The following is a 16,502-nucleotide window of genomic DNA, read 5'->3' as shown; positions in this document are numbered from 1 at the left end:
GATCACAAGGTGTTTGGTTTTATGTTTAAACAAGTTTTCTTCTCTTTATTTGCTGTTTTTTTGAAAACTGTGTTGTGCAAATCGATTTACATCTTGTGCAAATCGATTTACATAACTGAAAACTGCGCAGATTTTGAAAACAGAGTTATGCAAATCGATTTACACTCTGTGCAAATCGATTTACATCTGGGCAGAATGCTTATTTTTGTGGTTTTTGACTTGTTTTTGGTTCTAACTCATCTTCTACTCCATTCTTTTGATATTTTCTTTGAATCACAAGTTAGAGGCCTAATTTCTCTCTAATTTCAATGGACTTAGGGCGTTGATAGGATGAGAATCCAAATCCGCAATATTAAGTGATTGAAATTATGGATGAAAGGAGCTTTTAATGTGGTTCCATCTTTTACTTCTTTTTATTTTGGTCGATGAAAGTCTTAATGCCTTGAGAATTCTTATGGATTCTTGGTAAAGACTAGATCACTCACCTATTTTCTTTTCGTGCGGTATTGCTTTCGGAAAACGATCTACATATCGTTCTTCTCGCATGCATTAGCACATAAAGTTTTGACCGGCCTCGTTGTAGGGTGATTTCTATATAAATCACTTGGCGATCTGCTTAACATAGCGCAATATTTCGTGTCCCGAATAAAAAAAGATCAAATATGGAAGAGAATTGTATGCGGTTGATTTAAGACTTGTGGAGGTTTTTATCGTGTAGTCGCTATGATTTTATCAAGCTTCTGATAAACCCCATTGAATTTAAATCCGAGTACATCATTCACTCACCATTGATCTCCTACTAACTTTGATAACATACTTGACAAGCTTCAAGATGGTTATCTTTAACATTTAACAACTAACTTTAATTTCCGCACCTTTACTATATCGTTCTTTATATTACCGCTCTTTATATTACCGCTCTTTATATTTCTCGCTTTATCGCTTTATTTTATCATTTCATCATATTTACTTTCCGTCATTTTTTCTTTTGTCCACTTGGACCATACTCTATTTTTCTTGCTAAAACACTAATAAATAACCAAAATCTAAAAAATACATAAGGTTCTCTTTGGACTATCAGTTACTATCCCTAGCAATTTGGAGATTCGGACTTATGGACCTAGTACCTCTGGACTCATTCTATTACTACCCTGTGATTGTTCTGTCTGTCTGGCATTGTTTTGTTGTATGTTTATGTGTGCAGGTACTTCCTTGAAAGCCCTTGATGGTTAATTCCAAGGCATGGATATAAGGATTTTACCCAAAAACAGCCGTTACTCTGCCCGATTTTCGTCAGAATCTTAATGTGCTTAATGAAAAAAATGGTGCTAAGACAATAAGTTCATCTGGATCCCCAAGTGTTAATGTGTTGGTATTGATAAATCCAAAGGATGGGAAAATTACCTTGGCTCTTAATGTCAAGTGTTGGCTTCTTATTCGGTTAGACCGTTTCTTTCCTTAGCTTTTATTTTATGCATTAGGTTAGCCTCTTCATCTCCTCCCATTCTTAAATTTTCAAAATCTTCTCCCTTTTTCCAAAATATTCTTATGTTTGCAAATCTTTTCAAAACCTTTTTCTTAAAAATATCTTTCGCCCTTAGTGGCTTTTCTTCAAAAGTTTAGACACCGTTAACTGTCGAAACGAGTGGTTATACCCCACGATTTTGAAATTGATTGATAATAACGAGATCTTTTCCGCGTGAGAGAGCTAGTGGCATACTCGTTGATTTTATCCGAGTTGGAGCCCTTCTTTCATTTGCGATGCAAAGAACTTGTTTGTTCTCATGCTCAAAATCAATGGCTGAGTATTTCTCTCTAACGACACCAAAGTGTTTATTCGTTTTTAAAACGTTTTTCCCAAAAGCGGAACTACATTAGCTCTGACTTCTCCATTGCACCGAGGAGGTATGTAGGCACAAGGCTTAACGCTTTGCCGAGCTTATTTTAAAAATAAAACAAACCGTTTTTTAGCACACACACAACACAGATTTTCAAAAAGGTTCCTGTGGAGTACCACAGATATGAGGGGTGCTTTAAACCTTCCCCTCATATAATCAACACCCGTACCTGAGATCTCTTTCTTGTTTTAAAAACAAAACTTTGGGTTTTACGTTCTTTTCCCTTTTCCTTTGAAAAAAATAAAGCGCGGTGGCGATTTCAAACGGAATATTGATTCGAGTCAATCCCATGGCTTCGATATCAGATTTTCCCCGCTACACCAATCCATTCCCAAAACAACATCTACCTTCTTAAGTGGTAAGAAAACAAGATCAATCTGGAAATTCCTACCACCCACAGATAACACACAATTCTCACACACCAACGGTGTCTCGACCATCTCATCCATAGCAGTAGTAACCGCCATAGGAGGAAATAAAGGAGTAGCTTGCAACCCAAGTCGCTTCATACATTGCAATGACACAAAAGAGTGTGTTGCTCCACAATCAAATAGAACAAAACAAGAATGCCCATTAATGAAACACGTACCCGCAATCAAAGAGTTATCACTCTTGGTCTTCTTAGCATCCAAGGTGTAAACTCTACTAGTACCCCTTCCTTGCACTTGATTCCTATTCTGAGGATAATTCCTAGCCATATGCCCTTCTTGCTGGCAATGAAAATATTTCACCCCTTCAAAGTTACACCTTCCAAGGTGATTCTTACCACAGCTACGACACACCGGAGGTGCACTAGACCGAGAACCATGCACTTGCTTCCCTTTGAAAGCTTGTGGCCTAGGTCGAAATTGTTGGCTTGGCCTTCCTCTCTCATGTTGATTCTTCTTCTTCAAATCTTCCTCAGTTTGAACTTTCTTCAAACTGGTCTCAGCCACATAACATTGTCGTAATAACTCCGTATAAGTAGTGAACTCCCTCTGGGACACACTATGTGAGATATCAGCCCTTAAAACAAACAGAAACTGGTCCACCTTCCAACTCTCATCAGGAGCATAGGCGGCCTGCCTAGAGTAAGCAGCCAAAATTTCAAACTTCTCAGCATAAGTAGCCACTGACATATTTTCCTGCCTTAACTGTTGGAACTCCAACTCCTTCTTAGTCCTCAGCGAACTAGGAAAGTATTTCTCCATAAAAGTGGTCTTGAAATTTTCCCATTCCTTAGGTACTTCCTGAGTAGTCATCAAAGGAGAAGCACCCTTCCACCATCTCATAGCTGGACCCTTCAGCGAATGAGAAGCAAACACCACCTTGTTCTCTTCACTACAATGCACGATCTCAAAGATTCCTTCCACATTGGGCACCCACTCATGCGCCTTTATAGGATCTAGTCCGCCATGAAATTCCGGAGGATTCATGCGAATGAAATCCCTATAAGTCCCACCTACAGCTTCGGGCACAACCACGGGAACATTATGACCGCCATTCACCTTTTGCATCATTTGCAGCATGAACTGATTCTGCTGCTGTTGCATCTGCTGCATGAACTGGGGCCATGGAACATTCGCACCGCCATCCGGTGGATTCACTTGTGGAGGCCGTGTGGGGGGTCGACCACGAGTCATGCGTCCGTCCGCCATGTTCCTGGAGGTCATCAAAATGGGATTAAGTTGATCAGGCTCAATACCATAGTCATAACACAACAAAACTCATGTGAACACGACACATCTTGGACAGAAAGAACACTTATAATATCTCATGGCTAGGTCGAGGATACGACCTGCTCTGATACCAACTGTAACACCCATATATAAATACATACATCAAAGCATATAGGTATACATGAATCCAAGTATTTGGTACTGAAAATACTTATAAGTTCCTAGTCAACACATTATACATATTAATGCCCTAACACAAAAGTTCTACTAAATGGCATAATACATACAAGATGTCCAAAAGAAAATACTAAGAACTAGATCAAACAATGATCACAAAAGAAATCCACAACGGAAGCTTCGCCATATCCAAAAAGAAACATAAGGAATAAGGAATCAAATCGCTTTCTCCTTACCCTTCGCGGAACCTGTAGTACCTGAAATCAATATATAATGGGGTGAGATACAAAGTCTCAGTGAGTTCCCTATCTTATGGATCCTCTCGGCTTTACAAGGTTCTAGCCTATCAATCTCAAGTCACAACAAGGAACTAGACCTTGAGTTCACACACTAACATTATATGGAATCATACATAGAGTTCAACAACTCAACACAAATACTACAAATCGGAAAAACCGTTACCAAGGTATCCCTCTATTCCTGTCCCCTTCTACGTCTAGGAGGTGGCACGAGTCATGGATCCTTTGGGAAATCTTGACATACGAAATGGATTCGGATTCATGAGCCTTCCCCCATGAATCGTCACTTCACATGGCCCGTACACCATCACAAGTCTCTACCCTTAGGTTCCATTCGTACACAAAAGCGGGAAGCAAACTTGGCAAGATTATTAGTGCCTCTCTGCACATGGAATGCCTATTAGCATTCAAAAGAAAATAAAGACATAAAGAAAACAATGATTCCGATTAGTACATCATACAATGGTGATTGCTCACGCAAATCACTAGGCCTGTTAGCCCTTCTCTAGGCCTGTTAGCCTTTTCTCATAAAATTTTAATTAAACGTATGTTCCATATAATGTCTCATCCTAGATTTTCTTTGTTAAGTTACACATACCTAACAAATCCTAGTTTTCATCACTTATTCTTTATTCACATAACAATGAAGTTATCCAAACCTCTTTGATATAAACATATATAACAAAGGTATACCAATCCACCTGCAATAGAACTCAACCAAACAATTATCATCATTGTCTGTAAAATGGCAATTTATCACAATTATAGAGTACATATTCGTCATACCAAAAGCATACCGTTCACATGGTTCCGAACGATAAATAACCCAAGTAATCAAGCAAACTACCGACTCTCGATTACATAATTCTCCTTTTGATACCAAAACCTACACTACTAGAAAGTACACGCTTCTAGCTTCCTACCACTTTGAACGGTGATTAAAACAGAGTTTTGGTTCAAAAGTTATGATCGAAACGGTTTATCTCATTAAACTAAAGAATTGGCTAAGAAAGCTTCAGTTCGCGCCACGCAACAGCTAGGTCGCGCCGCGAACCCTCTGGAAGTAGCAAACCTCACCAAAATCTCATGGTGTTCACGCCGCGAACCCTTGTACGCGCCGCGTACTGATGGCAGAACCAACCTCAGAATTATCTGCAAGGTTCGCGCCGCCACCCCCTTGTTCGCGCCGCGAAGCGCGCGAAAACAGAATTCCCAGATCTGGTTTTTGGTTCAACAAGGACTAAATCCAACCATCTCCATACTCAAACCTGTTCCAGATTTATACTAAAGCATAGAACAACATATATGATCTCTACTCAGGATTTATTAGTAGCAACAAACATCAATTTCACAGATTGAGTCAAACCCTAAGATTTTTACTAAAAACCCCAATTTCTCAAACTTATGATTTCATCCATAAATCAAAACTATAAGTTTCTAACTAGAACCCACCTCGATTACGAGTCGTTGATGTCGAAGATGAGTCGATTCGGCGGAGAAATGATGAAGATCCAAGCCTTTTCCTCTTTTCTCCTCTTGCTCTTCCTTCTCTCTACTTCTTCTCGCTATCTTTCTCTTCTTGTTGCAATGAAGAAGAAAAGCAAAAAGGAAAATGATATAAGAAAATATCTTAAGTTACACAACTAACTAAATGTCCAAAAGTATCTCTAATGTACCAATTTATAAAACCTCGGTGTCAGCTAATAACATTAGAGCATTTAATTTAATACGGGGTATTACACCCGTTATGTACATGTATTTAATTTTCCTTGTTTTTTTTGTATATGACATAGTTGTCGAGAACATACTGAAAAAAATTCTAGACTATGTTCATTGCAGCAATTGTTCTACTCATGGCATCGTTTGGGCGCCAAAAATAATTATGCGTTTTAAAGCAACATGTTAATAGAATTTAGGCTTAATTACACTTTTGGTCCCCCTATTTTTAACTTTCTGAAGTATTAGTCCCTCCATTTTAAAAACCAGGTTTCTAGTCCCCAAACTTTGCTCCACTTGGGATTTTCAAGGTCCCCCTCCACTTGGCTGCCTCATTAATGATGTGGCACATACCAAACGCAGCCTGGTCACGTTTTTACATTTTTTTTCCAGAAATCTATTTTTTTATTAAGTTTTAATTTTCTTATTTATTTACAATTCATTTAATTACATTATTTGTTGATTTGTTATTAATTAAAATAGAAATTGGGAATAGAAAACCAAAATATATACCGCATGCAACTTATGATTTTTTTTTTTAAAAACATCTCACTGATTTTATATTCTTTTAGTCAAACAGCGTTCTATTAGTTTGAGTAAAACTAAATCAGAATTTCTTAAACAAGTTTGGTCCCCCTATTTTATCTTCTTTTTTTATTTATTTTGGTCCCCCTTTTTTTGAAATAAAAGAGTATATAATATATTTCAAAAAACAGTTACAAGCAGGCGATCAAGCATGATCCAGCCCCATCCTAAGAATACAAACTATAGCATGAGCAAAGCTAGTTTACTCCTATACTTAGGCTTCATCCAGCCTCTTTGTACAATCATATCTATCGTTTTTCTAACAACACTATTTGTATCATCAACATTATTTCTATAAAAAAATATTAGTATTTCTATATATCCACAAAGCATAAACAGCTTCAGCAATCGATATTTTCAGCATGTCCTGCCTGAAGCCTTTCCCACGAGTTTGGCTAATAATCCAAGTGATTTCCTCAGACCAGTTGCTAGGTGTATGAATGATGTTCAGCCATTTAAGGATTTCCCTTTAAATGACTGAGGAGATTCTGCATTCTATCAAGAGATGATTGAAATCTTCAGGTGCCTCATTACAAAAACAACACTGCTCACTTTGCAATAGACCAAGTCTCTTCAATCTCACTTTAGTAGCCAGTCGATCTTGGCAAGCAAGCCACATACAAACCACAGATCTAGGCCTAGCATGGTTGTGTTGAATTAGACTACTCCATCTAACAATTGGGACAGTAGGAGTAAGACATTCATACATTCTTTTCATAGAGAACCTACCATTATTCTGCATCTGCAGCCAAGTCTGGTGATGCTCATGAACATCACTCCTCCTATCCAAGATAGCTCTCATGATCCATGTGCTAGTAGTAGGTGTAGAGGCAGACCAGACAGTGTTGTTCTTCAGGTAATATAAATGAATCCACTTCACCCACAAATTATCTAATTTCATAGAACTATTCCACAGGCACTTTAATAAAGCTACCTGGTTCCAAGTGCCCATGTTAATGATGTTCATACCTCCTTGCTTGATTGGTCTGCATACCTGATGCCAAGCAACATGACTCTTCCTACCCTTGTCTTTGCCTGACCAAACAAAAGCTCTGCATATTGACTCAATCTTGTGAATAAAAACTTTGGGCAAGGGAAAGCACATCATCCAGTATTGAGTGGTGGCCAAGAAAATACTTTTAACTAGCAGCATTCTACCTGCTATGCTCAACAGTTTATGAGACCAGTGCTTGATCCTACTAGTTATCTTATCCATCAGAGGCATATAATGGATTAAGTGAAGTTTTTTACTAGATAAAGGAACCCCAAGGTACCTGACAGGTAGTGTGACTTTACCAAACTGGGTCTGCATCTTGAGTCTCTCTATAGTGTCTTCCTCCATGCTACTGCAGAACATTTGGCATTTTTTAGGATTCACATTTAGGCCAGTGGAGTCTGAGAATGCTTTGAAAGCCATCAGCATGCAATTCACAGAATTGTAATCTCCTCTACTAAATAGGAGGACATCATCAGCAAAAGACAAATGTGTAATGCCAAGCTTATCACACTTGCTATGATAGTGAAACTCTGGATCAGATTTCATCTTAGCCATAATTCTGTGCATGTATTCCATGATGATGACAAAAATCAAGGGGGAGATGGGATCCCCTTGCCTCACTCCTCTTTTGGCTTCCAAGATGTCTGAATAATCTCCATTGATGTTGAATCTGTAGCTGACAGTAGATGTCCCAAGCATGATCCAGTCAATAAAAGTCTTAGGGAATCCAAGCTCATATAGAATACATTCTAAAGACTTCCTGTCCACCATGTCATAGGCTTTCCGAATATCCATTTGCAGCATACATTTAGGAGTTCCCTTCTTCCTTGAGTAACCCTTCAAAAGTTCAGTTGCAAGCAATATGTGGTTGTGGATTTGTTGCCCTGGTATGAAGGCTGCTTGGCTTGGGTGGATAATCTCAATAAGGATCTTGCTCAGTCTATTAGTTAACACTTTAGAGATGATTTTATAGAAGGTATTACACCCTGCTATAGGCCTATAATCTCTAATAGTAGTAGCTTTAGCATGATTAGGTACAAGGGTAACCACAGTGCTATTAAAAGCTCTATACAGCTTGCCTTTGAGGAAAAATAATTGAATAGCATTTAGAACCTCATTCCTAATGATGTGCCAGCATGACTTGAAAAATTTAGCTCTATACCCATCTATGCCAGGGCTTTTAAGGTCACCAATACCATTAAGGGCCTCCATAACCTCCTCTTCAGATACCTGTTTCACAAGGTCTAATCCTTGTTGCATTGTGACAAGTTTACCTTGTCTGATAGCCTCAATGTCCACATGCTTGAGTAACCTGGCTTTGCTACCCATAAGGCTAGTGTTGAATCAAATAACTTCATGATGAATGTCTTTTTGCTCAGTGATGGTGGACCCATCCTCAAGCTGCAACATATCCATGCTTCTTTGCTGACTTTTTGCCTTAATGGTGGCATGATAGTAGGCAGTATTGCAGTCACCCTTCTTCAACCAGTCAATCTTGGCTCTTTGTTGTAATATACTCTCTTCAAGGGAGTTCAACTGAATAATTGTCTTAGTGAGGTCTTTGACTTTGCTAATCTGAATAGGGTTCAGTCTGTCATTGTGCAGATCCACTTGGGCATCTTCCAAGGCACCTCTAGTTTCCTCCAGTTTAATCCTCATGTGGGAGGCAGATTTACCAAAATTGGTGAGCACAGGTTTAAGTCTTTGGAGCTTATTCCACAGGATATACATGGCATTACCTGTGATAGGCTCTCTCCAGCTGTTTTCCACAACCTCTTTGAATCCCTCCATCTCAGTTAAGCAGTTCTGGAATTTGAATCTCCTAGCCCTATGCATGTAGTTCTTTGGTTCCATATACAACAAAGCATGGTCAGACACACTTGGAGGTAAACATTTGAGCTTTAACTCCCTGCTATTCTGAAACTAGTCCATGTTACCAAGTACTCTATCAATTCTAGAGTATATAATCCCATCACTCTGCCTACTGTTCCAAGTAAAGTGAACACCGCTACTTTCCATTTCACATAAGTCAGTCAGGTTCATCATCTCATGCAAATCTCTGTACTCAGCCTCTTTAACCTTCCTACCACCAATTCTGTCCTGGGAACTCATCACATTATTCAAATCTCCAATAATGCACCATGATCCTTGAACAGTAGAATGTATATTTACAATAGTTTGCCACAGAAGTTTCCTTTGAGCCAGGGTATTGTGAGCATAGACTGCAGTCAGGTAGTACTTAAACTTGCCCTGGTGATCATATACTCCACAATGTATAGCCTGATCTGTACTGAGGATCTTCTTAATGTCACACTTGTTTGTATCCCAAGAAATCCACACTCTACCATTAGCATGATTATTGTAATTGTCTATGTACATATCATGTAACTTCAGTTTCTCTCTAATGATCTTAGCTTTAGGTTCTTTAACCCTGGTTTCAATGTATATCATAATATCAGGATGAATATAACGGAGACGGGAGCTAATCTCACGCAATTTCCCTGATTTATTCAGCCCCCTTACATTCCACGAAGCTAACATGGATCACCCTTAACAGTCACTAATGAATCCTTCATAATTCCTAGTGCATCAAATCAATTTAGACAATTAATAACATCAGGGGCTTCAGGGGAGATTTTCTTACCTTTTTCTCTTGTAGCTTTCACCAAGGTCCAAGGAGGCTCATCATTATTCTTCTCTTGATTATCCTTGGAGGAAGCTCCTTGCTCAACAGTGACATTCTTTGTACTAGGTGTGGCTGTGGTATGCTCTTCTGGCGTCACACTAACTGGGATCAAAGGCTTAGGTTTCCATTTCCTCTCCACTTTCCTAACCGGTTCCTTGCATTGATGCCCAAGCTTCTTGCATTTATCACAGAATTTGGGTCTCCACTCGTATTCCACCATTTGTTTGATCTTTCTACCCTCACAATCTCTGATAGCAATCTCTTTTACAAAATCTTTAGTGACATCCACCTCCACTATGATTCTTGCATAAGAGACTCGCAGTTTGCTGGTTGTACATTCATCCGTGACCAGTGGAACTCCAATGGCGCTTCCGATCTTGCTAAGACTTTTTGCCCCCCAAAGATACAGAGGAAGTTGTGGTAGCTTCACCCAAATAGGAAGAGTCCTCGGCATATCTCTTTTCAAGTTGAAATCTGGTCTCCATTCCTGAAGCAACAGCGGAATATTCCGCAGCGTGTAAGGCCCTTTCATCAGAATCGCATCCATGTCATCATGAGAGTGAAACCGGAGGATGAAATATCCATCATCATTGTAATACAGATCCGGCAGCTTCACAAAATTCCACGTTTTCGCCATGTAGTTCTTCACCATGTTTATACTGAGATCTTCTCCAAAAGCATATAGAATCAAGGAGTTTGCCCAAGAATGAATCTCAGAAGCAACATCATCTTCCTCAATCGCTACTTCGATTTCTCCATCAACCAAATTCGGAGCCACATACTGTATTGATAGGCCTTTTGAGGGATTTCTGTTCTCCGATACAATATCCACCCATAGTTTCCTTTCCGGTTGCGAAGTTTCCTTCAGATTGCGCTCCTTCCCTGAATCTAGGGTTTCCACATTCGTTAGATCTTGCTGTTCCTTAATTTGTTGCTCTCTTTCCACCAAAATCATAGGATCGCTCTTCTCTAGAACAGGATTCGCCTCCACCGTAACAGTCGTCGGTGGTGGTTGCAATGCCGGTGACGATGGCGCCAATTTTGGCCTCCCTCGCCCACGTTTCCCACGCGTTCCCATTCAAAGAATCCGTCCCCCTTTTTTAGAACTACGATTTTGGTTCCTTTTTGAGTTTTCTATCAAAATAAGGACAAAAATAGAGACTAATTTTGCAGGAAAAAAATAGGGGAACAAAAATTGCATAGAAAACTTAAAAAAGAGGACTAAAATAGAACGATCAAAATCAAGAAAAAGACAAAATAGAGGGACTAAAGTTACAATTAAGCCAAAATTATTAAAACTAACCCATCACATTCTTCAACAAAGATTAATTATTAAATTATAAATAATTTCATAATATAAATAAAATAAAAATATTTTAATAATATTTTTTCTTTTTTCTTTTAATTTATATTTTCAATACTACTAAGGAAACGGTATGATATAAAAGGACGCTTTGCTCTGGCGATTTCCGGTGGACACGAAACGACTTCCGGCGAATCTCCTGTATACCTTGGCGGGGCTTCTCTCACCGTTGTTGGTTTAAACTCCTAAGCTTAGGGTTAGGGACCACGGTGGTGGGAGGAAATCCGTGCGTGAACTACATACTAGGTCAGATCTAGGATGGGACGAGGGCGAGGACGTCCGAAGACGAAGGTGTCAACGCCGCTGGCTCAGCCACAAAGTTGCGAAGAGAGCACATCTGTTCTGAAGAAGGATACCACAACCGAAGCAAAAGAAGGGGAGGGGGTAGCAGGTCCGACTCCCTCACCGGTAGTAATTGAGAGACTACAGGAAGCAACGAAGGAGGAAAAGAAGCTGTGGGTGGATGTTATTAGTGGGAATAGACTTCCGGCGAATGGCTTACCAATTGCATACCAAGCACCAAACTATGTTGATGGTGAGCTGGAGGTAGAGATTGCCCCGGAGGACGTCATATCTGAGCTGCAATTCTGGGATAACACAATCATCATGTATGTCCTGGGTAGAGATCTCAGCATGACTGGAGTGAAACAATTCATGGTGCGCTATTGGAATTTTGTGAAGCTGCCGGAGTTATTTTACCATGATGATGGATACTTCCTCATGAAATTCCAGGATAGCAAGGACAAGGAGCTGGTACTAATGAGAGGCCCGTACTCAATTCACAATATGCCAATGGTGCTCAAGGATTGGTATCCGGGTTTTGATTTTAAACGAGATATGGTGAGGACAATTCCCGTATGGGTCAAACTTCCAAAGCTCCCACTCTATCTATGGAGTGCCTCTAGCTTAGGGAAGATAGGCAGTGCTTTGGGTAAACCAATGTTTACAGACGAGTGCACCGCCAACAAGTTGAGAATATCCTTTGCACGCATACTTGTGGAGATAGACATCACGAAACAAATGAAGGAGAGTATCACAATTAGGGACAATGAGGGAAACAAACTGACTCAGCTGGTAGAATATGAGTGGAAGCCGTTGTTCTGTGATCTTTGTCAGAAGATTGGGCATCAATGCAATAGGGAAAAGAAAGCACCAGTAAAGCAATGGCAACAGGTCAAGGACAAGGAGAAAGTTAAAGAACCTGAGGTATGTACCCCTAACAATCCTATTGAGCAAGCCTCTACCTCGTGGACTGAAGTTACAAAGAACAAAAGAGCGAAAGGAAAAATAGTTTTGCCTGAACCTGAGTTGATAGCTGAGGTGCCTTGCCAAAATGGTTTTGAGGCTCTTGTTGGTACTGTGGAAGAAGGGGGAGGGAGACCTATACCTGCTCCATGCTGATTTCTTGGAATGTTAGAGGGTTGAATAAACCAGGGAAATGTAGGGAGATTGTGGCCCGTCTCAAATACCTGAACCCTGTGATTGGCATTTTACTTGAAACGCGTGTAAAAACCAATAAAGCTGCAGCCATTAGGAATATGTTTGGTCTGCATTGGTCTGTTGTTGACAACTATGACAAGCATTATAATGGGCGAATCTGGCTTATCTGGGACAGTAACAGAATAAGAATTGAGAAGGTATCGTGTTCAGATCAATATATCCATGTGGGGATTTTCAAACTGAATGGCACCTTTCACCAATGGTGCACTGCCGTGTATGCCCACAATACTCTTAATCTGCGAAGGAAATTGTGGGAAGAGATAGAGACCATTCATAAGAACATATCTGGACCGTGGCTAGTGATTGGAGACTTTAATAATGTGCTATCAGTAACTGATAGGTTGGGTGGCAACAGGGTCAAAGAGAGTGAATATGTTGACTTGGCTGCTATGATGGAGAGAACTGGGTTATTTGAGAAGGAGAGTAAAGGGGATCACTACACTTGGAGCAATAAACATAGCACGGGGACCATATACTCTCGCATTGATAGATTACTTGGGAATGTGGAATGGCAACAAGAGAATATTGACACTGTATTGGAGATTCTTGAACCTAATGTGTCTGATCATTGTTTGTTAAGACTGCATCAGAACCAGCAGGGCCAGCATTTCAAATCTCAGTTTAAATTTCCCAATCATGTAACTGCCGTGGACAACTTCCTGCAGGAGATTGAACAAAGTTGGAGACAGGACATGAGGGGCAAACCCATGTATGTGGTGTGGAAAAAGTTGTACAGACTGCAACCTGTTATCAAAACTCTGATGAAACCGCTGTATGGGATCAAGACCCAAATTGAAGCTGCCAGGGGTGAGTTACTTAGTGCTCAGCAGGATTTGCTACAAAATAGAATGGATACTCATTTGATTGAAAGGGTTAAAAACTGCTCAGAGAAGGTAATACACCTTAACAATACAGAGGAGAGTATGTTGAGGCAGAGGTCAAAAATTAACTGGATTAGGCTTGGGGACAACAATAATGCGTTTTTTTATGCTGCCCTGAGAGCTAAATACAGCAGAACCAGCATTTGTTTCCTTCAGGACAAGTATGGTAATAAAATTCAGGATCAAAAAGATATGGAGAAAGAGGTATTAGATTTCTATAGAGATCTCATTGGAAAGAAAGAGAACAACCTTATGAAAATTGATGTTGATGCCATGAGGAGAGGTAGGCAGCTATCCATGGATAATTGTGAACTCTTGACTGCTACAGTGTCTGAAAAAGAGATTTATGATGCCATGAGATCAATCAAGGACCTCACTGCCCCAGGGGTGGATGGCTATGGAGTGAAATTTTACAAAGTTGCCTGGCCTATCATTAAACAGGATGTGCAGGCAGCAGTTTGGGATTTCTTTGACAATGGCAGGCTCTACAGGGCAGTCAATAGCACACTTGTGACTATTATTCCCAAAAGCTCCACTGCTTGTATGGTAAGAGATTTTCGACCAATTTCATGCTGTTCAGTCCTATACAAGATCATCTCTAAAATTATGACCACTAGACTTGGTAAAGTACTGAAAGATATTGTAAATGTTGACCAAGCTGCATTTGTCCCTGGCCAACAAATCAAAGATCATATTCTGCTTGCATATGAATTGCTGAGGGGTTATAGTGTCAACGGAGGGGCGCCCAAATGTATGATACAAATGGATTTGCAGAAGGCATACGATAGTGTTGACTGGCAAGCCTTGGAAGACATTATGACTGAGCTGGGTTTCCCAAATAGATTTATTCAGTGGTGTATGCATATGGTGAAGACTGTGTCTTACAGATACAAAGTAAACTCTGCTGTTTCTGAGCATTTACAGGCCCAAAGGGGTCTGAGACAAGGAGACCCCTTGTCACCCTTGCTTTTTGTTCTGGTGATGGAATATCTAAATAGAATTCTTCAGAGATTGGATGCGAATACTCGATTTTAGTTTCACTCCAAGTGCAGGAAATTGAAGATAATCAACCTTAGCTTTGCGGATGATCTATTGATATTCACTAGAGGTGACTCTGCATCTGTCCAAAAGGTGATGGCAGCATTCAGCAAGTTCTCTAAGTCCACGGGCCTGTATGTTAATCCGTCCAAATGCAAAACGTATTTTGGAAATGTGAGTGAGCAGGTAAAAAGGGAGATCCTGCAGACCACCTCCTTTGCAGAGGGAGGGTTACCTTTTAAATACCTTGGGTTGCCTCTAACTAGCCGGAAACTATCGGTTCAAAGTTGTTTAATGCTGGTAGAAAAGATTGTGTCCAGGATTAAACATTGGAGCTCAAGGCTCCTCAGCTTTGCGGGTAGAACTCAGTTGATCAAGAGTGTTTTGTTCTCCATCTCTAACTTTTGGGTTCAATGCCTCCCGATTCCAAAAAGTGTTATCCATAAGGTTGAAGCGGTTTGTCGATCGTTTCTCTGGGCTGGTACAGATATAGTCACTCGTAAATCCCCGGTGGCATGGAAGAAGGTATGTAGCTTGAGAAGACAAGGGGGACTGAATATCTTAGCTTTGCATAACTGGAACAGAGCTTGTTTATTGAAGAATATCTGGAACCTGTCTGGTAAAGCCGATAGCATGTGGATTAGGTGGGTGCATAGCTACTACATTAAAAATGATGACATACTGACTATTCAAACTAGGCAATCAAATTCCTGGATTTTGAAGAGTATGCTGAAAGTTCGAGACTATGTTCGAAATATGCCGGAATGGAATAATATGCTTCTCCATAGTAAGTACGTGACAAGGATCATTTATCGTGCGATATGTGACCCGGCCCCGGAGGTAAACTGGTGCTATCTTGTATCCAGCAACCTTGCTAGGCCTCGCGCGATTCACACCTTATGGATGGCGTGTCACAATAGTCTAGCAACGAAAGAACGATTGTGCAGATTTGGCCTACTCACAAGTAACCTGTGCCGGTTCTGCCACGAAATTGAGACACAAAACCATTTTCTTTTCTCCTGTCATGATATGAGAAAAGTATGGGAGGATATTCTCAGGTGGCTTGGAATTGATCACCGCCCGGATAGGTGGGATAGAGAGTTATGTTGGATCATCTGTGAGTGTGGTAGAAAAGGTACCAAGGCTCGTGTGTTGTTATGTGCATTTACGGAGACGGTCCACGAGTGTTGGCATTATATAAACAAGAAAATTTTTGAGGATGGTGGTAATATTCAAGAAACTGTTTCTAAGATTCTGGATGCCCTTATATACCGATGCTGGGCAAAGGAGAAATATAGGAAGTATGTTAGCACCTTAATGTTAGAATCTTAAATGTATGCATCTTAAGTTTCTGACTGCATAGTATGCTAGGTTTGCTGGGATAGTTGGATCTTGTTTTGATCACTTGTACTTCACCTCCTTTTGGAAATAAATAAAGGTTATTTTATTCCAAAAAAAAAAAAATACTACTACGGAAACATAAATTTTATAAAATAATTCAAATAGGTTCTTATTTATATAAAATTAATTATATTTTTTAATATGTATGGAAAGGATGAAAAGTGACATAAAATAAAACTAGAATGAGTAATTGATTAAATAACATCCACCTAGTCATAATGTTTGCCCTTACATATAACCTTAAAGACATATTGCTACTTAGTATTGATATTATTATATACTAGTAATAATTAATTAACTCCT

At 39.8% G+C, this 16,502-nt stretch overlaps 1 protein-coding gene across 1 annotated transcript; it reads right to left on the bottom strand.

Annotated features, from left to right (window-relative positions):
* Positions 1-9,253: 9,253 nt before the first annotated feature.
* LOC131649713 (uncharacterized) lies at positions 9,254-11,094 on the bottom strand. The gene is made up of 2 exons (XM_058919469.1): positions 9,975-11,094; positions 9,254-9,864 (listed from the first exon to the last, which is right to left on the bottom strand). The coding sequence occupies exons 1-2, from the start codon at positions 11,092-11,094 to the stop codon at positions 9,254-9,256; spliced, it is 1,731 nt and encodes a 576-aa protein (XP_058775452.1).
* Positions 11,095-16,502: the final 5,408 nt, after the last annotated feature.

Source organism: Vicia villosa, linkage group LG2, assembly GCF_029867415.1.
Source record: "Vicia villosa cultivar HV-30 ecotype Madison, WI linkage group LG2, Vvil1.0, whole genome shotgun sequence".
NCBI lineage: Eukaryota > Viridiplantae > Streptophyta > Magnoliopsida > Fabales > Fabaceae > Vicia > Vicia villosa.
Note: the sequence above shows the minus strand (reverse complement) of the source record. Positions and strands in the feature narration are given on the sequence as shown.